At 42.4% G+C, this 25,695-nt stretch overlaps 3 protein-coding genes and 1 long non-coding RNA gene across 7 annotated transcripts in view; 1 reads left to right on the forward strand and 3 right to left on the reverse strand.

The window, feature by feature from the left end:
- The window catches only part of LOC125704850 (SLAM family member 5-like), a 90,816-nt gene that overhangs the window by 17,191 nt on the left and 47,930 nt on the right, over positions 1-25,695 (forward strand). The gene's annotated exons all lie outside the window — the stretch shown is intronic.
- Positions 1-25,695, reverse strand: part of si:cabz01074946.1 (SLAM family member 9) — an 84,416-nt gene that overhangs the window by 3,196 nt on the left and 55,525 nt on the right. The window contains exons 1-5 of one of the 2 annotated variants that reach the window (XM_048970940.1): positions 3,188-3,277; positions 2,158-2,469; positions 790-1,086; positions 296-391; positions 84-128 (exon numbers count right to left, since the gene is read on the reverse strand). In XM_048970940.1, coding sequence (XP_048826897.1) covers positions 84-128; positions 296-391; positions 790-1,086; positions 2,158-2,469; positions 3,188-3,239 — 802 coding nt within the window. In that variant the 5' untranslated portion in view covers positions 3,240-3,277. Of the gene's footprint in view, positions 1-70; positions 392-789; positions 1,087-2,157; positions 2,470-3,187; positions 3,278-25,695 lie in introns of those variants that run through there. The other variant, XM_048970941.1, reaches the window with a different exon arrangement.
- LOC125704872 (uncharacterized) lies at positions 10,630-11,394 on the reverse strand. The gene is made up of 3 exons (XR_007381269.1): positions 11,272-11,394; positions 11,067-11,156; positions 10,630-10,741 (listed from the first exon to the last, which is right to left on the reverse strand). It is a non-coding gene; the product is annotated as an uncharacterized LOC125704872 (long non-coding RNA).
- On the reverse strand, positions 22,854-24,028 carry LOC125704854 (uncharacterized). The gene is made up of 2 exons (XM_048970993.1): positions 23,648-24,028; positions 22,854-23,535 (listed from the first exon to the last, which is right to left on the reverse strand). The coding sequence occupies exons 1-2, from the start codon at positions 23,855-23,857 to the stop codon at positions 22,876-22,878; spliced, it is 870 nt and encodes a 289-aa protein (XP_048826950.1). The 5' UTR covers positions 23,858-24,028; the 3' UTR covers positions 22,854-22,875.

Consider the following 25,695-nt stretch of genomic DNA (forward strand, 5'->3'; position numbering starts at 1 on the left):
CCATTCACACCAAGGGAAAATTGACCAAGGTTTACAGTACATTGCATGTAAATGAATTTTACCGATAGTTTAAAGAAACATACCTCTTAATCTTTCCAGTGATGTTCTAGCGAATTTAGAGAGGTCATCTGCAATTACGAATATTAGCATAAAAACACAATGAATTATGTATTCATTTACTAAATCCAATTAAAATGGAGCATATCTGAAAACAATGTCTATTGTAAATATAAAAGTTCCTTGTATTGCTTTGATAAATTAATTGAGTTTTAAGTATTAGGATGAATTTACTTACCACGTTTTATGTACATTAAAATGAAGCAAAGAATTATTATCATCAAAATAAGAATAAGAATAAGAATGGTGAAACCCTTTGTGGGGCAGGACTTAGCTGGAACAAAAGAGGAAACAACTTCAATTAAACATCAATTTATCCAAAAGCAGTTTCAAAAATGTACTGTATACAGGTAGCTACAACTTCAGTCAAATAAAAATACAGAAACAGCCCAATGTTTCAGACACATTCCCCCAGGTACACACAGCCTCAAAGCCAGCATCTTTAAAAACACACACACACACAAAAATACTCTGACTGCTGTGGTGCAGTGACTGCAATATGGATTACAGGCTAGAGCAACGGAGCTGAATGAGCCAAATGAAGCAGTAAAACCTGCCTAAGCTGACTAACTTGTGGTGCTTAGAAAATAAGGACCTGGGTAACACAGCTGAGGAAACCTAAGGAACCAGAGGAATACTGCTATTTATGGCCAACACTGTAAATAATTTTACCTGAAATGTCCTCCTTTCTTGAACATCCTGTTGTCACTGTGGAAGCAGCAGTGCTCACAATGTCACTGGCAGTACAGGTGATGTTCACGTCCTGTGTGGCACTGCACCATGCTTCTGCCTCCCGTCCCATGATAACATAGGGCAGCTGTCTGATTATGCAGCCATGAGGTAAGGCTTCTGAGCTCCAGGTAATGGTGACCTTCCTGTCACTGCTCACTGAACACGTCAGGAAGATGTTACACAGGCCATGCTGTTCTGTGCTGTTGATTACAGTTATTTTGGGTTCTGGAAGCCCCTCTGTGAGAAATACAACAGTAGCAATATTAAGTAGGAGTAGCAATGGTAGGAACATCAGTGTGCCATGTGCATGTCTATCCATTCATGCATCCACCTTCTGTAACCGCTTGTTCTGTACTGGTGGTCTTTATATTTTTTTAATTGCCAGTCCATGTCATTTGAGCTGGATAATTATGAAGCTAAATGAATCGGAAGCTGCAAATAAGTATCTAACTTAAGTCTTGTGTGACTTTGGCATTAGTTTGGGCTACACTGCTGCCCATGTACAAGGTACACAACAAAAATGGATCGGCAACTGCACTGCAAAACCAGAGCAGTGCCTGAGACTCGCTGAGTCTTAACCCTGCCCACTGCACCAGTCCAATTAATAAATATTTACAAGGTATGAACTTGAAAATGAAAAAGCAAAGTAGGAAACCAAAAGTCAAATTGAAAAATAAAAAGACAAAAGAGATATTATAAAGACAAAAAGTTTTTTTTAATTTCATTTTATCTTCATTTTTGCAGGATCTCTGCACATAGACTTGGAAGCTAAATGGCAAAGTTGAGATTGCATTTTCATTTTATCATTATCATTTTCATTTCATTATTTGTAGGAAATACCTCCCATAGGCTAATGGTCTATACTGTATAGATATTATTGGAAACATAATGTTGGTTTTTACAATATTCGGCTGGTGGTTTTCAATGTTACCCTTGAAATGTAACTATAATGACATTTCAGAAAACCACACAGCTGCTTAAAACAAATCATTTGTGAAAGCATGATGACTTACTGGAAAACAGAAGTGGATTTTAACTAACATTTTGCCAATTTACTGGTATGCTTCAGGGTGAATAAAACACACTCTGTATACTTACTATGTTGTAGGTCACCAACTAATGCATGTAGAGTATATATATTGTTTATATTGATGGTAAAAATGACTGAAACACATTGTAATAAAAACCAGTTACATTACAATTATAGTCGCAATTGTAATTTTTAACGTATTGTCTGAAATTGTGTTTTGTTCTATAATTTAGAGCCCCTATAATTTACCACTGTTCGCCTGTTTTCTGTTCACTTACCTTGTACAGAGAGGAAGACTTCATTATTCCAACGGTGATCTTCTGTAGTCCTTACATGGACTGTATATGTGCCACTATCCTCCCTGTGCAGGTCCATGATCTCTAAATCCCCAGTTCTTATGTTGAGCTTTAAACGTTTGCTCTGTTGGCGAAAGTACTCTGGTTGGTCTCCATAAAACACTGCAATGTAGCTGTCATTGTTGAAAATTGACCATTCAATTGTGGAAAGATTCCAAGCCTTATTCGCTCTAGATAGTAAGGTGACGGATTTCCCCAACAATCCTGTCTGTTCAAGGTTTTCATTTTCATACCCTGAAAAGAAAAGCAAAATGTTGAGAACACTATTGTCCTCTGTTTTTTGGTACAAAAGAGCCATGAACATGTAACTTTTTACATAAAAGTAATGCGTCATTCTGTATGACTTGTGGTATATCGTCATAACTGCATGATGCACAAAATGTCAGCCATTGCCTGAACTTACAGTATGATTCAGATATTTTATATGAATGTGCGTTGCATACAAGATTTTCATAGTCATACAATTACAAATAAAGGTTTGTGCATGAAAAAATTTATTGGATTCAGTTTGTATGGGTTTTTTGTCATCTATCAGCCAATATGTTCAATTTGTAAAAAACAATATGCCTAAAATACAATATCATTTTTAAGTGACACAGCTCTCTTCCTTTTTTCACACTTTACCCGTTTACCCTTAATAGTGTGAATAGGTAATAAATATCCAGATGATGGTATAATGTGAACAGCAAATGAATTAACTCATAATCCATGATGAAATAAAAACTTTATGCAAAACATTCTCTTTTTTTTAATCAATAATCAACTTCTATCGTTCTACCATTTCTCAAGGACTGCGTACCAGGTTCATAAATTAAGACAGGAAGTTCAAACTCTGACAAACACAGAGAGGCATAAATTGCCTTTTTAATAAAGCCTGTAACAGATTTCATGCTCCATAGTCAATGGCTCTCTGTGCTCACCCACAAGGACACATAACCAAATGAGATCTTACCAGAAAACAGCATGAACAGGATGATACACGAGACAGTAATTTTTCTGTACATGGCTGAAGTCTACTTCCATATATTGTACCATATAGTCATTCAGAAAAAACAGGAACTCATTGGGTGTTTCTCAATACCTAGAATCCAGAGATAGTGTTTGTGGTCTCGGCAAGACCAGCCCTGCTAACTTGTCTTCCAAGAATGAACTTGGGGTACAATGAATTATAGGATTTGTCTCATTCAGTGAGGATGCAACATCCTTGACATTTGGGGATGTGTACTGTCCTCTGTACTTCTGTTCTTGAGTATTGGAATTGGTCTTCGGCAGTGGAAGATGTAAAATGGGTACAGTCACAATTTTCCAGCAATACACTAGCAAAACTGGGTTTGGCAGTATGTTCTCACATAAGAGAAATATATAAAGTAAGACTAAACCCACCAAAGTGGAGGATCTTATCACCTGTTGGAACAAAGGAATTCCCACGTTCCTCTTAAAGCAATTCGATTGGCTGAGGGTCTGCGAATTGATAATATCAGCAATTCCCCAGGACACACACATAAGATCAAAACAGTCCCTAAAATAATCAGTCACAATATTTGGTCAGGAAATTTAGTGTTCAAAGACATTCCATCACTTGGTTTGGAATACTTAAGGAAGAGCTCCAGAGTAGCAAGGGGAGACACTCTGTAATCAGAGCTCCCACACAGTGCTGCGTAAATCTACATCTGGAAGCAGATATTTTCCGCAGTTACTCTGTGCCCAGTCAGCTGAGGCATGTAATTGTTTCATTTTTGTATTGTTTCTGAGTTGATGGTATAGTTTAGGAGTTTGAGTGAGTGTCATCTTGGTACTTGTCCAAACCTACTACTAATTCCTCCCCTACCTCTTTGGACAGCGCTTCCAGCTGTGCACTGATCATGTGTCCCGTACCTTGGTGCTAAGCTTCCAAATCGCCAAGAGACAGCTGCTACACTGACTGGAGGCCCTCCAGGGGTACAACTTTGAGGGCCAGTACCAGCTGGGCAAGCTCCACAGGAAAGCAGATGCTCTCTCTCATCTCTCCAGCAAGGTATACAATTGCTGTCATTGCCGCTGTGCAAAAGAGCCCAGCCAGGTGTCAGCTGAAGTAACAGGGATGCAGCAGAACATCAATGGTGAGGGATGGGGGTTTGTAGTGGGAGAAATTCTCTGTTCTTGACATGGAGAATAAGACTCTTTACTCAAGTGGGGGACTTTTGAGAAGGATGACAGGCTGTTGTACCAGTGCTGGCAGGATGGTGATCCACATCCGCGGCAGAAGTTGGGAACTCTGGAGTGGCAAAGACATTGGGAAAACTGTGTGCCGCTTCTATTAGTCTGGCTGCAATCAGGACACAGAACACTTTGTGCACTGCTGAGACAGATGCACTATCTAGCAGGATCTGAGCTGTCATTCCCAAGCTCCGCTGCAGCCATACCAGGAAGGGAGAAGGTTGGAGTGGACATCCTTTCTCCCTTTCCCTGTAGTGATGTCAAGAACTGCTACCTGCTAGTGGTCATGGATTATTTCACCAAGTTTCACCAGGTATACCTGGGTCCTGGTCAAAGTACCACAGCTGTGAAGCTCGTTAAGGGATTGTTCTACAGCATCGGTGTGCTGGAAGATCTGTTTAGTCACCAGGGTGGAAACTTCAAGATGCAGGTATTTGGTGAGGTCTGTGAGTGGCTGGGCATCGTGAAAACCTGCAGCACACCCTGAAAATGATGGACTGGTTGAGTGGTTTAATCACACACATAGTTCATCATGCTGGTGTAAGGAAAAGTAGTAAAAATGCCCCAAGGTTCTTGGTTGATAATTTGAATATAGACAATGTTAGGAATTTATGATCATGGGGGAAGCCAGGGAGAGAATGGGGCTTCAGTTAGCACCACTAGGGTGATAAGGAAGGCAATTGAATTACAATGATCATAAAATTCTCAACCCTGTCCAGTCCCGTCCCTGTCTCAGGATCCTCACACGCCAGGGGGTCACTCTTTATATGTAAATTCACTCACAACACCTACACCTGGTAGGGAGGGCCTTTTGGGGTATAAAGGGGGGTGAAGAACTGTCCTTAATTTGTATCTGAGCTGCCTTTCAGTACCCGGTGTGTGTCTACACTGTGTTACATTACAGTATATTATTTTTACTGTTCAATAAACCACCATTTTGCTGAAACTGCTGAGACTGCAAGTGGACTCCCTACATTGGTCAATCAACATCAGTGCGATTGGGAGCAGCACCTGCCTCTGGTCCTGTGGGCATGCTAGGTGGCAGTACAGGAGAGCATTTAGTGCAAGCTGGCCATGCTGATGTTCATTCAGCAGCTGTGCACAACATTGACATTAGTGTTCAGAGCCGCAGGTACTGAAAGAAGCAGATATGGAATATCTGTGGTGCTACTGGGGACATCTGAGGGACATGCACAAGCTGAGTCAGCAGCACCAAGGCACAGTGACTGCTTGACAGAAGCCCACCTACAATGTGCGCACAGGGGTAACTGGCACTGCACCACCCTATACACCCCAACTGACCCCCCCCCCCCCCCCACAGCAGTTAAGGATGAGGATTCACCAGGAAAGGAAGGTACATAGGGGACTCTGGGGACCGCGACACATCGACTACAGTGACAATTCCGACCTTTTTTGCTGTTGTGAGACTTTGAATTGGACTTGGGGGTGGCCCCTGGCCCCTGATCACACAATGTGATGCTGAAGGGCCACTCAGTGAGGACTAATGACATGCCTTGCACTATGTACTCTATAATTTAATGTCCGTACCTGTGTATTTACGTTGTGCATAGTAAGTGTTACATCATTTAATGTTTTACTGTGGAGTACACAAATTTTTGGTAACGAGTATTAGTGTGCTGTGTAAATTGTTGGCTTCCTCCCCATTAGAAATAGTGATTACTCCATTATTAAGCCCTGTAGGTAATTAGAACTATTGTAGGGTCTGAATATTATACAGTATAAGATATTTTATGCTACCAGTATATACAGTCATATCTCACAGTCACTCTGGGCTGCACGCTATTACACTGGATCATGATTTGTGTGTTGCAAAGAGTTCATCCTTCAACAGTTTCCATCAGCAAGTCACAGGAAGTGATACCAGATGTGTGGGTCAGCCACAGAGTCTGTTCAGGGGTCTGCTGCAGACACGCCATTCGTGCTGCAGATCTTGGTAATTTTATAGGGGGGCTGAGGTGAATCATGCTCCTGAGACCTGGCTCTGCTAACACTTACAGCGAAACCACAAGCTCACACAGTAACTTCCGTTACAAAACTTTTAGGCATTGCTATGGACATGGCATGTTACCAGTCACTGTCCAATTAAAAATGTTAGCTTGTCATGTTGTGCAATTTCCTTCTGCCTTAAGATTATTTCGATTTGTCTCCTCTTTGTGCTGCATCTTTTAGCATTAGGCACCTAGGTTAAGTTTTTGAAAGCTAAATATTTTTCACATTATAATGTAATATTTCCATTTCTCCTATAACAATGGAAATCATGAACCTAATGCTACATGCTATTGTAAAAAAAACCCTCCCTTCTATTTTTACTGTCACACTCTTTAAAAGCTACAAGCTATATCCAAGAAACAGACATAGAAAAAAATCTTTTATTGAACTGAAGATTTCCATTAAGAAATATGTATTAGAAAATCAAAAAATAAGAACGGAGAAACACAAGTACTTTTCAGTTTGTATTTATTGATCAGTATTTTTAAGCTTTCAGCTAACAGACAAGGAAGTAGCTTTTTTTGTACTGATCACTAGATACCACGGCTTACAGTATAGTGCAGGAAACAGTCCTTTGTAGTGATATGCAGTAATGCTCGTCTTAACAAGACTGCTACTCATTTCTGGTAAGTTTTAAAATGCTTTTAATTATAATAATTTTGGAAATAGGCATATTGACAATAGCTGCTTGTTGATAGGATAAGAGAAATTGTTTGATATGGCAACTTGTTGTCTTGTGATACTTGTTATATTCAGGGAAGCTAGTGATAAGTTGAAATGTTGTGGCTTTTTTTGATGGAATACAGTTTCTTGGTTGTTTTTAAAGGATTTACAAGTCAAAACATTTCATAGAGAGAATTGCATATGTGATCTGTATGTAATTCATATAGTTGACACAGATAAGAGTGTTATCTCTAGCGTGACTGTAGTGGTAGCTGGTGGTTTTATGAACTTACAGTACATTTGCATGTTTGTGAACATTATTTTGCAAAAGACTGAATGTAGCTAAGGCAAAAAAATCACCTACATCAGAACTAATTGGGTGATAAAGCCCAACTATGTCTGGCAATAAAGACACATATGAAATAACAGCATGATATGATGGGAATTTGACTAAGAGTAACATACTGGCAAATCCACAATTATCACAAACTTCTCTATGGAGGAGTGGGAAATTATGAATGTATCAATACTGGACATGTTGATCATTAAAATCTACTCAATATAAAAGTCAGAGAATGGGAGAAACAACATGCCCAGACTTTAGCTTAGCATGAAATGAATGATACCTGATATACAAAACAGAACAAACCAAGCTTATTAATTAACTCAATAACCCAAACCATGTAGCACAGCCATTATGCTGCACGATAGAGGAAATATGATCATTTTACAATTTGCGAACTATATTGGTAATTTCTACAGTCAGTATGAATACTTGCTTGTTACAGTTTTTTACAATCGCTATGACAGTTTTTGCAATACATTTAACAAGTTTCCTAAACTCTTAACGCACCAACACACCTAAAACACACAATTGACAAAACGGTTAACTTCATGCTCAAAATCACACGTTGTAAACTAAACCTCAAAACTAATTTTCAAAATACAATAATAAACTACCACAGTACACTATGTCTAGCAAAACACTGCAAACATGTTGTCACGACAACCAGGACCGAGCGATCGGGATCCGGGTATGCAAGCCGCTAAGCGCTGGATTTGGATAAACCAAACAGAGGCACTGAAAGGGACAGGCAAGAGGCAAGGTGGAAAGACAGGCAGGGAGGTCGTAAGCCGGGGGGTCAGTCCTACAAGGAAGCTCAAGACAGGAACACACGACGGTGCGGGAACAGGACGAGCAGGAGCAGGCTGGGAGGACGGGTCAGGTACCGGGAAGGGTCTGGAACGGGAGAGAGAGAGGGGTAAGGAGAAGACACTAGGTAAACAGGCAGGGTTGGGTATCAGGGAGAGACAATCGACAAGAAAGTGCTTGGTATGGCTTCTATACATCAGCGCAATACTTCGCAACGTGTAAGTGACGTCTGACTGGTTTTAACTCTATGCTCATCCTGCGCAATGAGCCGCAGCCGGTGGTGTCCGCCTGCGTGGGCGTGACACATGTTTTAAAATCATATAATTATTGAAAACACTAACACATGTTCTCTTCCAACAGGAACATTTAGTCAATCATTACACACTGACAAACAAACACTATCATCAGCTGAAATTACAGAAACTGCATTATTTTATGTGTCAGGTCTGCCCTTATATTTGAAGCCTTTCTACATTTTTGTTTTGTTGGGTTTAGTAAATGCATGCATTTTGTTTCTGTTAGGTTGTAGAAACTGTTATTAATCATTTTGTTATCACTCCTGTATGATCAGCAATGAATGTAAATATGTATATACATTATTTTATTTTCCCCTAGCCTCATACTTTAGATTATATTACAGTTTTTTACGATTGCTTAGGCACGATTTTAAAATCAAGGCTCATTTTGTCAAAACCCTACACACAATTCACACATCTACACACAAATAGCAGAACATCTCAGATCTTTTGCAAAATGAAACACTTAATTCAAAACTGTACAATAATTTACCAAAAGCCCACTTTGGTACCCTATGGCGCACACATGGTTCATACAGTCGGATTCTGTTTGAACCAATTACACACTGCTGTGCTCAATCTTAAACACTTGTAACATTTCTACCTTTCAAATGATACAGTCTTGGTTAGATTTTTTTTCTCTTTTTTGAGATATTGATAAAGAACATGAATATATTGACCAAACACAACACACGAGACAAGTACTGCACCTTGATGAACATATTTATTTCTTTTCATGTACTCAAGTCAGTCAATACTGAACATTTGAATGAAACATTCCTACGTAACAAAACATTATTCCAGTTTCCATATGGTATTACTAAACATACCATTGTACTGTAAGCTTACAATAATACTGTAACATTTTGTAATTATATATCCAGTTCAGTACAGAATAAAAATAAAAAATAAAAACCTAAACATCTCTCCGCCTAGCTGGATCTGGCCACAGGGTCTCGTCAACATCACAGGCTATATTTTCATTTGCAAGGCAACATGGAAAGAATCTTTTGGAGTGACGAATCCACCCTTGTATGGATGCTGCTTCAATTTGATCACATGCTTCCTCCATAGCTTGAATGAGGGCCATCTGGACATAGGGCCGGAGATCATAAACCTTCCACCGCCATGCTGAAAAGAACTCTTTGATGGGGTTTAGGAAGGGGGAGTATGGTGGAAGGTAGTGAACTGTAAAGAGTGGGTGTTGATGAAACCAGTTTTGGACCTGGGCGGAACGATGGAAAGCCACATTGTCCAGGCCACAATGTATTGCATCTGGTCCCTTTGGTTTGCTGCTGTGATAATATTGTGTAATCGGTCTAAAAATGTAAGAATGAGGTCAGTGTTGTAAGGACCCAAGTTGGCATGGCGGTGGAGGACCCCATTCTGTGTAATGGCAGCACAAAGGGTAATGTTACCCCCACGTTGCCCTGGTACATTGACAATAGCCCTGTGGCCAAGGATGTTTCTTCCCCTTCTTCTCACTGTTGTCAGGTTACAGTTTTTGACGATTGCTTACGCACGATTTTCAAAACAGGGCCCGTGTTTTCAAAACAGTACACACAATTAGCACAACCACACACCCAATTAGCAAAACACTACAGATCCTTTGCATAATGAAATACTCTTGTAAAAACTATATACTTATGTTTAAAAACCACACTTTTGTACCATAAGAAACACATGTTTCACATTTACCATACTCTGTTTGCACGAGTTACACTCTGCTGTGATAAACCTAAAACACTACTTCCCTATGATTAGAGTAGGCTACCATCAACAAAGTACAAATGTAAAGTAAATCCACCAAACACTACACAAGACCAATGTTGCACACTGAAGAAACTCATTTATTTCTCAACATGCCCCAAAATGTAGACATGGAGATTCATAGAACTGTAACAACATGTCACTTTACGTACTGTACTGTCAGTTTACTGTAACAAAGAAAAACACTAGACATTGTCTCTTCGCCTAGCTGGATCTGGCCAGAGAATTTCATCAACATCGCAGGCAATGTTGTCATTAGCTAGACACCTTGGGAAGAAACGTCTTGAATGACGAATCCATCCTTGTATTGCTGCTACCTCCATCTGGTCACAGACCTCCTCCATGGCTTGGAGGAGGGGTACCTCAGCCTGGAGACGGTGATCATATACCTTCCACCGCCATGCCGAGAAAAACTCTTCTATAGGGTTGAGGAATGGAGAGTATGGTGGAAGATATAGGACGGTGAAATGTGGATGTTGCTGAAACCAGTTCTGAACCAGAGCAGAGCGGTGGAAAGACACATTGTCCCAGACAACAATGTATTGCATATGATCGATTTGATTTGCTGCTGTTATGTTGTGCAACTGGTCCAAGAATGTAAGTATGAGTGCTGTGTTGTAAGGGCCCATATGGGCATGGCGGTGGAGGACCCCATTCTGTGTAATGGCTGCACAGAATATTATATTTCCCCCACGTTGCCCTGGGACATTGACTATAGCCCTGTGGCCAATGACGTTTCTTACCCTCCTTCGTGTTCTCGTCAGGTTGAACCCAGCCTCATCTACGTAAATGAACTCATGCTGGATCTCCTCTCCATCCATTCGTAGAACTACCTGAAGAACAGTGTCAGGCAAAATTGTGTAGTTCAGTGTCGATGTAGTATACATATTACAGTACAGTAAAAGATGAGACAGTATGCAAGATCACACTGCTAAAGTGAATACATACCTCTGCATAATCATGCCGCAGTTGTTTCACCCTTTCGGAATTGCGCTCGAAAGGCACTCGATAAATTTGCTTCAATTGAATATGGTTTTTTTTTTAGGATGCGTGCCAGTGTTGATATTGAGACCTGATGGATATCGTTGAAACTGGCATGGTTATTGACAATGTTAGCTTGGAGCTGTTTGAGTGTTATAGCATTGTTGGCCAAAACCATGTTTACTATCTCCCTCTCTTGCTGTTCTGTGAACATAGGAGGCCTTCCCCCTTGTCGTTCCTGACCCTCAATCCTATGTAGAAAAAAAACAGTAAACAATGGTACAGTATATTCACAGGACAAGGTAACAGAAGTGCTGATACTGCATAGAATACAGTACTGCAAAGCAGTTACTGAAACCGTGCAGATGTTCTTGATATGGTGATATTTGTACAATACCTATTTTCCAGCCGAAATGTTCTTATCACACTTGCCACTGTGTATCGGCTTAGATTTGGCTGTACTCCCAGTCCAGCCTCCCTCAGCGTCAGGCCGTGGTTGACAACGTGGTCAACCAGTGTTGGCGGATCTCATTTGTCAGATTCGGTCCTCTTTGAGCACCTTCTTGTCTTCGTCTTCCTCTTCTTCTACCTCCAGCATGGCCCCCATCTCTTCCTCTTCCTCTGTTGATTCCTCTTCCTCCCCTTCCTCCTCCTCCTTCCATTTTGCTTGAAGACCGATGAACTCACCTGCTGCTTTTTATAGTGCTTACACACCTGATTGGTGTGTCTACAATTAAGCAAACAAGTGTTTGCACACCTGATGACTGTGTTGAACCAATTGGTTGGACGGTGCGGTTATTTGACAGTCAGTGCTTTGGTATTGCAAGGAAGTGACTTCATGATAGATTTTTGTGTGTGATGTATGTTACGTGTGTTTAGTGTTTTGCAAATCACTGTGTGTAGAGTTTTGCAACAAGTGTGAGGTTGACAATGTGCTTATAGTTGTGCAAATATGGGCTGATGTTTTGCTTGTTGAGTGTGCAGTTTTGCTAATAGTGTACTACTTTTAATTTCCGTGTGTAAGCAATCGTCAAAAACTGTAAATCCAGCTTCATCAATGTATATAAACTCATGCGGGACTTCTTCCGCATCCATTCGCAAAACTCTCTGAAATACAGCAAAATATCACATTGCGTTATCAATATACTGTAGGTATGCTATACAGTAAAATTACATGTACTGTAAAAAGGTTATGTGCGCAGTACACAATACTACAGTCAGTAAACAAAACATACCGCCACATATTCATGCCGCAGGACTTTCACCCTGTCTGAATTTCTTTCAAATGGCACTTTATACAATTGTTTCATCAGAACTTGATGTTTAAGGATATGGCCTATTGTTGACAGAGAGACCTGTAGGACATTATTGAGAATTTGGTGATCATTGACAATATGGGCTTGAATTTCTCGAAGTCTAATTGCATTATTAGCCAAAACAAGGTTTATGATCTCTCTTTCTTGCTCCTGTGTGAATATAGGGCGCCTCCCTCCTTGGTGTTCTCGACGTTCAATCCTATGTTGGGCAAACAAAATACATGTAGCTTACTGTAAAATGAAACATGAATACATACCAAAACGGTTGATATAGTACATGCAGTAAGCTATGGATTTTCTGTTGACAGAAGATAAGTTTCTCACCTGTGCTCTTGACAAAATGTCCGAACTATTGATGCCACTGTGTTCCTGCTTAGGTTAGGCTGTACTCTCAGTCCAGCCTCCCTCAGTGTTAGTCCGTGGTTTATTACATGGTCCACAAATGTAGCACGAATTTCGTTACACAGATTTGGTTGTCTTCTTCTTTATGCATGTCCTACCCCTCCTCTAGGTCTTCCTCTCCCTCTTCCCCTACCTTGGCCTCTTCCTCCACCTTGTTCTCTCCGGATTCCTCCTCTCATCAGTACTCTTCCTCTTCTTCCGACGCTGTCCATTTTTGTTGAAGACAGGTGAACTTGCCTGTTGCCTTTTTATAGTGCTTAAACACCTGATTGGTGTGTCTACAATTAAGCAAACAATTGTTTGCACACCTGATGACTGTGTTGAACCAATTGGTTGGACGGTGCAGTTATTTGACAGTCAGTGCTTTGGTATTGCAAGGAAGTGACTTCATGATAGATTTTTGTGTGTAATGTATGTTAAGTGTGTTTAGTGTTTTGCAAATCACTGTGTGTTATGTTTTGCAAAAAGTGTGAAGCTGAAAATGTGCTTACAGTTGTGCAAATCTAGGCCGGTGTTTTGCTCCTTGAGTATAAGGATTTGTTAATTGTGAGAAAGTTTTAATTTTAGTGTCTAAGCAATTGAAAAAAACTGTAATAATAGCATTCCCACCTTAGCAAAACCAGAACTTTCTCTCACCTCCCTATTCTGCGTGACTCTTGTGCCTCCCACTGACTATAAATAAAGGAGCCAAGGTGAACCACCCTTTGTAGTACATTCTGCTGAGAGTGTGGGTACCCTTGCGCAAGTAAAACTTTAAAGTGTGTTGTCTCGTAATTCAAAGTCGAGTATGGAGTTGGGGTGGAAACGCCGGGCGCTTTCCCCAACATAGAATTTGGTCCTTCGAGCCGGATCCGAGGAACCCCGAAGACATCTCCAGTACGCCGAGAGAAGCGACACCGAAGTCTGTCGACAGCCACTCGAAGTCGGGTGCAAGAAAGACCTGTGATGTGAATTCGTCATCAGGCCGGTGGTTAGAACTGCGCTCGACGTCTGGTCATGCCTGAAGGAACTCGGTGACAGAACAGAAAGCACACTACATAGGTGAGAAACACGGCGCCTAAGTGAGTAGGTGGCCAAGTGAGACATACGGCACCAAAGTGAGTAGGTGGCCAAGGCATGCATCTGGTTAAGCTTAGCCGAAATTAAGCGGGAGCAAAAGTAGGCGTTGTGGGAGAGAGTGTACGGCGTTCTATGTGGATGTGTCCTTACAGGTTTTAGACTAACCTACACGATCCACCCTAAAAGCAACAACATACTGGTGACTGAAGGATAAAGGACGGGTTTCATCCCTGAAAACTAACACCGCTGCTCTAATAGTGAGCAGTAGAAGGCCGTGTTGGTGTCCTCCTGAGGTCTCATGCCAGGGACTTGCTTTTAGGATTTTTTATGTTTTGTAGTGTATTCAATAAAAGGTAACAATGGGGAAGAATCAGAGTAAACAAATCAAACTAGAGGGAGAAGAGAAGTTTATGGAAGGATATAAACCAGGATCAGGACAAATAAGTAGTCAGAGATGGAGGAAAAAACATTTTCCATCTTTGAAGGAAAACTCCATACTCCAGACATATTAAAGTTACAGGGAAACTTAAAACTGGAGATGTTACAGACTACCAATAAGAAAAAAGGCCAAGATAGAAAAAAGGAATACGTTCTCTCTGATGCATGGTTAGAACAGAGTAAACTAAGAGATAATAAGAGACAACAGAAAAAGGGAAATAAGGAGAAAAAACTGCAGGCGGCTTTAATCACACTAGACAAAGAAACGGCAGCAAGACCTTCTGCCCCTCCAGCTCCTCCACCGCCCCCACAAATTCCGGCGCTGGTTCCAGCTGCAAATAGACAAGAAGCAGGGGGGGTGGGGGGGTGGAACCATCTTGCATGTTAACTCGAGGGTCTGATCCCTCTCTATATCCTGTAAAAGATTTGGCCACAGCTAAAGTACAATGGCATCCAAAAAATAACACAGAACAAGAGGAGGTGGAATGGCAGTGTCCCCTCGTAGAAGTGGCAAACCCAAATCGAGGGCCAAATAATGCAGGACCCGAAACTATGTTAGTGTAGCAGGAGAAGGAAACGAGGTGTGTGCCTAATTAAGTTCTGGAGGGGAGTGGCCAATCAGAGAGGGCGCTCAGACTATAAGGGTTACCCTGGCACTAATGTTCTAGGCTCCTTGTCGGCGGTCACCTTAATTGCTGGATCTCCTGTTCGTCCGCGGACATCTTACCTTGGTGTGTTCAGCCCGGGTCCCGTGTGTTGTGGCGTGGGGTTGACGGCTGCTTCATCTCGCGTGGAACTACTGCTGCTCTGCCTAGCGGCGACTGCGCCCTGCTCTGCCTAGCGGCGACTGCGCCCTGCTCTGCTTAGCGGCGACGGCGCCCTGCTCTGCCTGGCGGCGACGGCGCCCTGCTCTGCCTGGCGGCGACGGCGCCCTGCTCTGCCTGGCGGCGACGGCGCCCTGCTCTGCCTGGCGGCGACTGTGCCCTGCTCTGCCTAGCGGCGACTGTGCCCTGCTCTGCCTAGCGGCGACTGTGCCCTGCTCTGCCTAGCGGCGACTGTGCCCTGCTCTGCCTAGCGGCGGCTCAGCTTCACTTTGCCTTATTGCTGCTGTCTAGTGACGTTTGCACCTTTTCGCGCTTTGCGCTTCCGGTTTGTCCATACTCTGTCTAGCCTATAGCAGGCTGAGTCGCAAGCGGGTCCATAGCTGGGGGCAGGGGGGTGTGCGTGCCCATATGAGTGCGAGCGGGGGTTGGAGAGTCTGACTGGTCCCCCGCTTCCTAAGGGTTTGTGTTTTGTTTTGATTGTATTATGTTTGTTTTGTTGATACATTTGTTCTGTTTTAAATGGGATTTTTTTATTGTGTGTTAATGTAATGGTTTTGTATTTTATTTGTTTTTTTAGACTGCAGTGTTTTCTTTGGGTTTTGCGTGATTTTGTTTGGTTTGTGGTTACATTTTGTTTTTCCCTCCTTGCTCGTGCCCGCCCGACTCTGGCTGTTCTAGGTCCCGGCGCCTAGCCTTAGATCGGCAGGAAGTGGCTGCTGGTACGCGGCGGTGCTCCAAGCTTACGGTGCTGGGATCGACTGATTACTCTTTTTATGGTTTTATTGTGTAATAAAAGTGTGTGTGTGTTTGGAACAACGTCTCTCCGCTGTTTCTGGTGAACGGACCAGTGTGCCTTTGCCCGGGGATAGGGCGATTTAACTTTCTCTGGGTGTAATACCTGGGGTGGCGTAGTCGGACTAACGTGTGGCTATTGGTACCATTGTTTGGTACTATTTGGCAGTATTTCTCTCACCACCACTCGCCACATCTGTATATAGACCCCGGACCGCTGAGGATAGAACAGTGGCAATAAAAGAAATTCCCCCAGTCGAAGAAGGGGTACCCGAATTTTGGACTGCCATCCTAGAATTACAAAGTAGTTTTCATTTGAACGGCAGGGAAATGTACCGATGCCTAAGACAGTTGTTTACCCATAAATGGGGACGTGTGGCAGGCAACTTCAAAGGACACGGTGCCAATAATCAGCCCTTGGCACATAACTTGCAGGAACTCATACAAGCATTACAACAGCTGCGAGAGAGGATAGACACAGTCTTCGTGAGACGTGCAGATTATGGGCGAATAGCGCAGTGCAAACAAAAAGATGGAGAGGAACCTGAGGATTTTATGGATAGGATGCGAGTGGTGTTCAGGGGAAATTCAGGAATTCCTCACGACGAGGAAGATGGAAGAGTGTATCAGCAACAATTAAAACGAGCTTTTGTCGCAGGCCTAAAGCCTGAATTGCGAAAATATCTCAACAAACATTGGGTACATCAGAATACTGGCTCAGTCCAACAAGCCTTAGATTATGCCCAACACGCACAGAAAGCGCAGAAACAGCAAAAGACAGAAACAGTATTCAGCGCCTCTGACGTGGTAGCGCTAGTGCAAACGAACCCTCGGGGACGCGGGGGATTCAGAGGTAGAGGAAGAGGAAGAGGTAGAGGCCGAGGAGGATTTAGAAATAAACAAACAGGAGGGTTTTCACAGGAAACAGAGTGTTGGACATGCGGGAAACCTGGACACTTAGCCAGGGACTGCAGGTCAGGGAAGCGACCATTTAATCCAAACTCCACCGAAAATGACCAATGACCCTCCTCGGAGACCCCTGTTGCCGACACTATCCGAGGCGAAACAGAGGTCATTTTAAGGAAAGAAACGGAGGTTACCTTACAAGACCTCCTGGATGAGGAAATAGATTTGCAAGCAGTATGTCAGCTATTAGCAGAAAGGCAGTGGGGAACTTTGCCAAGTCGGAAATTAATCATAAACGGCAAAGTATACGAATGCCTGTGTGATACTGGAGCCTGTAGGACTGTCCTAACCTCCAGTCCTCCTGAAGTCACATACTCCTCATCTGTCATAAATATAAAAACAGCAGGAGGCCAAACAGACAGTCATCAGCTAACAAACCCAGTTGCAGTAAAAGACAAGGAAACTGGGATTGAATGTCAAGCACAAGTGTTAATAAGCCCTTCTTGCCCTGTCAATCTGTTAGGCCGTGACCTTATGGTACAGATGGGCATTAGTGTAGTTGCCACAAACTCTGGCATGAAAGCAATCATAAATGAGGAAGCCTGTTGTGCAAGGAACCGGAGCACCACAATATTACTGGTCTCTGGACCTAGGGGGAACTGCACAGACACGAGAATTGTTGCAAAAAACTAGAGAAAAGCAGTCCCCTAAACAAACCCAGTTCATGCCTGACGATGCCTTACACGTCACTATGTGGTACAAAGGCACCCCAGGACCAGATTATGCCTATGACAAAACGTTTCATGCCCTCCAAGACACTTGTATCACCTTACAACATTTGTATGTTAACTCCACTACTGGCTTTTCTGCTGCCTCAGTCATCTTATCTAATAAACAACAGGCTGTGTTCAGAGGGGAAACACCACACGTATCTCCCACTGATGTAGGACTGGTAAAGGGATTCCCACCTTACAAAGTAATTGTGAAATCAGAACACCGTCCGGTAGTTAGACAATACCCGTTAAAACCTGAGGCAGAGAAAGGTATAGCCCCTGTAGTGCAGGATATGTTGGCATCAGGAATATTGCGAGAGGCTCCTGAGGCCACTTGCAATACTCCTATCTTCCCCGTCCAGAAGGGACATACAGGGAAATGGCGTATGGTGCAGGATTTAAGACCAGTTAATAACATAGTGCAACATGCAGCACCAGATGTGCCCAACCCAAACTTATTGCTCAACTCATTAACCCCTGATAAAAGTTACTTCTCAGTAGTGGATCTCAGTAATGCATTTTTCTCAGTACCATTGCACCCTGATTCTCAACATTTATTTGGTTTCACCTATAAGGAAAAAAATACACATATACTAGACTCCCTCAAGGGTTTTCAGAAAGTCCACATGTATATACCATGGCCCTTAGATATTCTATGAGTACCTGTAAAATACCATCCCATAGTCAAGTGCTACTGTATGTAGATGATATATTAATTGCTTCAGATACAAAACAGCATTGTAAGGAAGCCACACTGTTAGTGTTACAGCATTTATATGATACAGGACATAAAGCATCAAAACAAAAATTACAATATTGCAGGGAGGAAGTTATATATCTTGGACATAAACTCTCCCAACAAGGTCGATCATTATTAGAAACTAGAAAACATGCAATACAAGAGGCACCAAAGCCAAAGATTAAACAGCAAATGATGTCCTTCTTAGGACTTTGTAATTATTGCAGAGAATGGCTACCTGATTATGCCGCACTCGTTCAACCTCTGCAAACCTTAATTTATGGGAAAGACATGGCCTTAAAAGATAAAATTCAGTGGACAAAAGAAGGAGAATTGGCATTCACAAACTTAAAAATGATGCTACAAACAAATGTGATACTTGCCTTACCAGATTATCAACAACCATTTACCTTATGTGTTGATGCAAATCAAGGGTATATGAAAGCAGTATTAACACAGTCGTTCGGGACAAAGGAAAGGCCACTAGCATCCTATTCAAAACGACTAGATGCAGTAGCAGCTGGTTTTCCACAATGTTTGCAAGCATGTGCAGCTGCTGCAGAAGCAGTAAAATTATCAGCAGAATTAGTGTTGTGTCACCCACTCACCCTGAAGGTGCCACATTCGGTCTTATTAGTTTTACTGCAGACACCGCTTCCGTTCCTCACACATGCTAGACATCTGACCTTAGTCTCACTCCTGCTTTCACAGTCAAACATTACTATACAGCGATGTGGTCCTCTTAACCCTAGCACCCTTCTTCCGACAACGGAAGATGGAGAGCCACATTCGTGCAAAGCAGTTGTGGAAGAGCAAACAAAACCCAGAGCAGATATTTTACAGACCCCAATATCAGATTCAACGGTTGTTTATGTAGATGGATCAGCATCAAAAAATGATATGGGAAAAAATAAGGTCGGGTATGCTGTAGTTACGTCCACTGAAGTGTTAGAGGCCAATGCACTCCCCCTTGCTTGTTCAGCACAAGCGGCTGAACTGTATGCTGTAATTAGGGCATGCGAGCTATTCAAAAATAAGTCACTTACTATATACACTGATAGTCCATATGTGTTTGGAGCTGTTCATCACCATGCAAGAGTTTGGAAAAATAGAGGTTTTAAAACATCGCAGGGAACATCTCTAACTCACACAAACTTACTACTTAGATTATTAGATGTTGTACAATTACCAACTCGCCTTGCACTGTGCAAGCCTTTTCTAAGTGGGTAGAAATATACCCTGTAAAGCACTGTGATGCAATGACTGTTGCAAAATGTTTGGTAGGCCATTATTTCCCTACTTGTGGCATACCTCACATTATAAGATCAGATAATGGGACTCATTTTGTAAATCAGACCATGTCCCTTTGTTCACAAGCACTTGGTTTTACGCTTAAGAATCATTGTGCTTATCACCCTCAGAGTGCAGGCTTAGTGGAGAGAACTAACGGCACTATTAAAACAAGGCTCAGAAAAACAATGGAAGAGACAAAAAGGCCGTGGCCAGAATGTTTGTCTCTAGTAAAATTGTGGATGAGAATAACTCCCATTCCTGCAGGATTAACACCTTTTGAGATAGTGTACGGAAGGCCGTTTCCTCTAGCAACCGAAATGAGTGATATAGGGAAAGCGGACAGAGAAAATACATTGGCTAATTGGATGCGAAAGTTGCTATCATCACAACAAAAACATAGCCCCAGTAGTCTGCCAGTAAATTCTGTTTCTAACCAACAGGATAACTTGCAGCCAGGGGATTGGATCCTGGTCAAGGTCCTGTTGCGGAAGGAGTGGAGCACACCCCGGTGGGACGGTCCTTATCAAGTCTTCCTCACAACACCAACAGCTGTGAAAATAGCAGAACGACCTTCCTGGATACACAAAAGTCACTGTAAACCCATCAAGCCCTTATCAGAGGCCTCAGCGACAGAGTAGCAGTGGAAGTCCGCTACAAAGGCACAGTAACCAATAGGGTGCTGCTGTCTCAACCCGGTGAAGAAAACAACTGAACTGCACTCTATTAGGATGGCTCTGACGGGGTGGGATGTGGTAAGGTGACTCTAGGGGTCATTCTTGTTGTTGGACTTGTATGGTTGTCCTTCTTCCCACCAGCTCCATTGCAGCACCTACGGCGATGGACCCATGATGACTTCCATCTGCGCCCGTTGCCTGCTGACCACTCACACCCGTTCATGAAGAACTACTGGTATCGATATGTACATGACACTGTAGCAGCAAAAAATGTGACGAATTGCTATGTTTGTTCTGTGATGCCTACTCATAGTGAAGGACCCACTGTATATGGAAAACCCATGAATATGTCCCAGGCCAAATGTGCCGCATCTTTTGCAGGTATAGGGTACCAAAGTACTGTTTCACTTATATTTTCCGTAGATGGAGACTATGTTAATATCACCACGAATAGGTCAGGTACTATAACCGTAAAATCTGTTGTGCAAGATGCCACAGGAATATACCCAGATGACCCTGGTTTCCAAAACGGCACATGTCTCCAAGACTTTTGGATGGATTTCACCGTAGCTAAAACCAATGTATCATTCCCCTTTTCTGTCCTAATATATCAAGACCCAACCACATATAATCATTCAGTCTGCTACAAACAGAATAATGGCACTAGGTGGATCGGAGGCAATACCACGAATTGTGAAACGACCTTCGTTAGCAGCATGTACGGCTCTCCTGTCTCGTTCTTGGGGCCCAGTAATGGAACTTATTGGGTGGACGGAGTAGCTTGGTTATGCGGACCTCGTGCATACTTTGTCCTACCACCGAACTGGTTTGGAGTGTGCGCTCCTATTTTTGTTTCAGATCACACCTTCCTGATAGCACAGGGAAGTAAGGTTTCCATCAGAAGCAGGAGGAGGCGTTCGATATCAATACAACCCCATGACAGTTTGTGGGGAACAGATGTACCCCCTGAACATAAACTGTGGGGAACAGGCAGTAAAGTTGTGCTGTCCCTATTCCCCTGGGCAGGAGTCGGAAAGGTCAGGCTGCGAGTAGAAACTTTAAATTATAGACTAGGTCTTTTTATAAATAGTTCGATACTAATTGATCAACAACAAAACGAACAATTGGACATAACCAGACAGATGGTTATCCAAAACCGTATGGCATTAGACCTACTGACAGCTGCACAAGGAGGAGTATGTGTCCTCCTGAACCAAATGTGCTGCACTTACATTCCTGACAACGTGCACTCACCTAATATGACAATTGCCCTCGACCGCCTCCGTGACTTACAAAAAGTGATGACCATGGACAGTCAACCGCAGTCCTCCTGGCTGGACTGGTTTGTTACAGGAACATGGTGGTCCATACTGATGAAAACGTGCCTACCTTTTGTTTTGTTTTTTATTTTGTTTTTCTGTTGTTTTATAACTGTTATACCATGTTTGAAAATGTTTATTAATCAAGCTCTTAATGCCGCTTTTCGGACACACAGTACAATGTTTCTCTCCCTTACCCAGAATATGGAGACAGAGCCTGTTTCCAGCGATAGCGATGAAGAAGACATGTAATTCATAATGACGGCCGAGCCGAAAGCACCCGTGCAGGGCTCGGACCTGAAGTGACGTAATTAGATGTTTTTCTATGATAAACAGGAGGGACGACTCCTGATGGTTTTCTGTACTCCACAGTTAGGATGATGATGATGTGATCTATATGACGGTTGTACTGGAAATGCTTTTGCAACTTGTACAATACTGATGCTTCTGATCATACTGTCATGATAAACAGGAGGGACTGTTAGGTTGAAGAAACTGTTATTAATCATTTTGTTATCACTCCTGTATGATCAGCAATGAATGTAAATATGTATATACATTATTTTGTTTTCCCCTAGCCTCATACTTTAGATTATATTAATAATAGCGTTCCCACCTTAGCAAAACCAGAACTTTCTCTCACCTCCCTATTCTGCGTGACTCTTGCGCCTCCCACTGACTATAAATAAAGGAGCCAAGGGGAACCACCCTTTGTAGCACATTCTGCTGAGAGTGTGGTTACCCTTGCGCAAGTAAAACTTTAAAGTGTGTTGTCTCGTAATTCAAAGTGTAGTGTGGAGTTGGGGTGGAAACGCTGGGCGCTTTCCCCAACAGTTTCCTTTGCTGCAGAAATTCAATACAAAAAAATTTATGACCATCTCAGAGTAGCTTTATAAAATGTACAGTTTATGTAAAAAAAAAATGCAGACACAGAACTGCTGCAGTACAGACTTTTATTTGCAAAAGGACATTACTGCAAGATATGCAAACAGAAAAAGCACCGGAATTATAATAAAAAAAAAAACAAAGTCATCTTCTATTCTGCCCGGTCTTCTGCATTTGGCCACATGTTCTCATCCACATCACACCTGATATCTTCTCTGGCAAGGCATCGTGGGAAGAATCTTTTGGCATGCCTTATCCACCCCTGGCAGTGCTCAGCTGTGATGTCTTGGCATGCAGCATCCATTGCATCCAGGAGGGACATTTGGTCATGTGGACGATGGTCAAAAACCTTCCATCTCCATGCTGAGAAAAACTCCTCAATGGGGTTGAGGAAAGGGGAGTAAGGGGCAAGGAAATGGGACATCATCCTTGGATGGGCGTCAAACCAGGCTGTGACTGCACGGGAATGGTGGAATGCTACATTGTCCCATGTGATAACATATATAGGCAAGTGGTCTCCCACCTGTCCCCTTTCTACCTCTGGCACCAGTCTTTCGTGCAGGTCTTCTAAAAACAGGAGAAGGCGGTCGGTGTTGTAGGAGCCAATCTGACATTTATGCAGGAGTGCACTGTTGTTGGAGATTGCGGCGCACATGGTGATGTTGGCTCCTCTCTGGCCCAGCACGGTAACTGTGGCCCTTTGGCCTGTTATGTTTCTCCCACAGCGACGCCTTTTCGCCAAGTTGAAGCCAGCCTCGTCAACATAGATAATTTCATGTGGGACTTCATTGGCCTCCAACTCCATGGCTCTCTGAAAGTAATTAGACACAGTGTATGTAAATGCTGTGCTGTACTGTTATAGAGTAGTTTGCTGCAAAACACACTGTGTATAGTACAGTAATGACTGTATTGCATAACCTTACCTGGACGTATTGGTGACGGAGTTCTTTGATGCGCTCACTGTTCCTTTCAAAAGGAACTTTGCATAGTGTTTTCATTCGGACTCTGTGCTTAGCTAGAGTCCGAGAAATGGATGTTATGCTGATTTCTGCAATGTTCCCAAAGACAAGGTTGTCCTCTACAATTCTGGACTGAATGTCCTTCAGTTTTATTTCATTGTCCGCAATCACCATGTTGACAATAGCAAGTTCCTGTTCTTCATTCAAGAGCTTTCCTCTGCCCCCTGAGGGAGGTAGACGTTGAATCCTTAGAGGGACAAAATACAGTTACATATTAGAGACCGGAGGCATACAGTCACTCTAATACAGTAAATGGTAAAATTATTTACACTTTGCTGTAGGAGAAGCAATATCCTACCTATTGGTTTCTCTGAGAATACGGACAATGGATGCCACTGTGTCCTGGCTGAGATTTGGCTGTACTCGTTCCCCAGCCTCTCTGTATGATAGCCCGTGGTTTATGACATGGTCAATGATAGTAGCTCTTATTTGATCAGTTACCCTAGCTCTGGTCCTTCTTTGAGTGCCACCACGCATTCTAACTCCTCTCCCTCTACCTTGCCCCACTCCTCTCAATTGTCCCGGTACTCGTCTTCCTCTCCTTCGTGCAAGCTTTTTCTTCCTTTCTTTTTCTTTCTTTCTTTCTTTCTTTCTTTCTTTGTTGCTCTATATTGTTCCTTTTCTACACAAGATCAGCCCAAAGAGTCCTCTTTTAGAACATATGATCGGAAAAACTTCAACACCTGAGTGTGGTTCCTAGATGGGAATCAGCTGTGATTTATATATTTGCATAACTGCAATAAGCTGTTTCTAATTGGCAATCTAATAAAATACAGGGAATATATTTGTGTTTCAATTCACAATATGAACAGCTGTTCACTTTGACTTGTATCGTTTGTATAGCCTACAAAGACGGATGTTGTGCTAACTGTTAAGAGTTTGGGGAACTTTGCAAAAACTGTCGTAGCGATAGTAAAAAACTGTAACTGCATTGTAGGCTAATGTGGTCTTGAATATCAAGTTATATTCAACTGATGAATACAGGTTTTCCCTGCTAAATGAAAGTAGAGAGTTCTTATAATATATAAAGTCTTTTGTGAGCTGAAATAGCATAAGGCGAAGCAGCAATTACCAAAAACTTATATGGGAAAATGTTTGAGTGTTTCCGGTCCCAAAAAATAACCTAACAAATAATATCAAAGCAGTAAAAGCAGAAATGATTTGGTCAATATGTATAAAAACACACAGAGTGCTGGAGGACTGCGTTTCTGTCAGCTTCATGAGCTGCAGGGCCAGTGCGGTACAAGCACCTCTAGAGCCATATCAGATTAATAGCATTTTTTATACCCAACAGTGAAAGTACAAGGCTGGCTTGTGCTTCTGGTCAGTGTCAGAATCAGAATTCAATGCTTTGCTTCTTCATTGCAGGTGTTTGTGTTGCTGCTGATCTGACAGTAAATGGCATCGTGGGAGGGACAGTGGAGCTGCTTTCAGTCCTGGGGAGTCTGAAGGTGGAAGATTTTCCGTTACTAGGGTGGATATTTAATGGAAGTAACATTGCTGAAACGATCAGTGGTAAAAAAGAAGTAAATCTTCATGCTCAGTTCAAAGGACGACTGCAGCTAACTGTCTAACTGTGAAGGAGCTGAGACTGGAGGACAGTGGGGAGTATCGGCGTGTAGGAATGAACACAGTTGGTCCACAGATACCTACACGTAAAATCCAGCTGCAGGTTTATGGTAAGATATATATAAAGCAGTAGACATATTCAGATATACTAAACTTTATTATTATTACTACTTTATTATTTATTACTATCCAAACAATTATGCATTTGCCATTGTTAGAGAGGTGTTCAGTGTTGTGCTTGTAATTGTATCTGTATGGTTGTAAAGCTCATGTTCCCCAGCCTTGTACCCAGTGCTGCACAGACAGGCTCAAGCCCCCTGTGACCCTGAGCAGGATAAGCAGGATGGATGATGTGAAGTTTAGGAGAAATACCATCTTATCCA

The sequence above is a fragment of the Brienomyrus brachyistius genome, chromosome 12, assembly GCF_023856365.1.
Source record: "Brienomyrus brachyistius isolate T26 chromosome 12, BBRACH_0.4, whole genome shotgun sequence".
NCBI classification, from domain to species: domain Eukaryota; kingdom Metazoa; phylum Chordata; class Actinopteri; order Osteoglossiformes; family Mormyridae; genus Brienomyrus; species Brienomyrus brachyistius.

Bases quoted from the DNA above. Each gene is read 5' to 3' on its own strand.
- LOC125704854 (XM_048970993.1), bottom strand. From the start codon at position 23,857: ATGGTGATTGCGGACAATGAAATAAAACTGAAGGACATTCAGTCCAGA. The intron at 23,536-23,647 runs GTAAGGTTATGC...AATTACTTTCAG, and splicing joins TCCGTCACCAATACGTCCAG to AGAGCCATGGAGTTGGAGGC.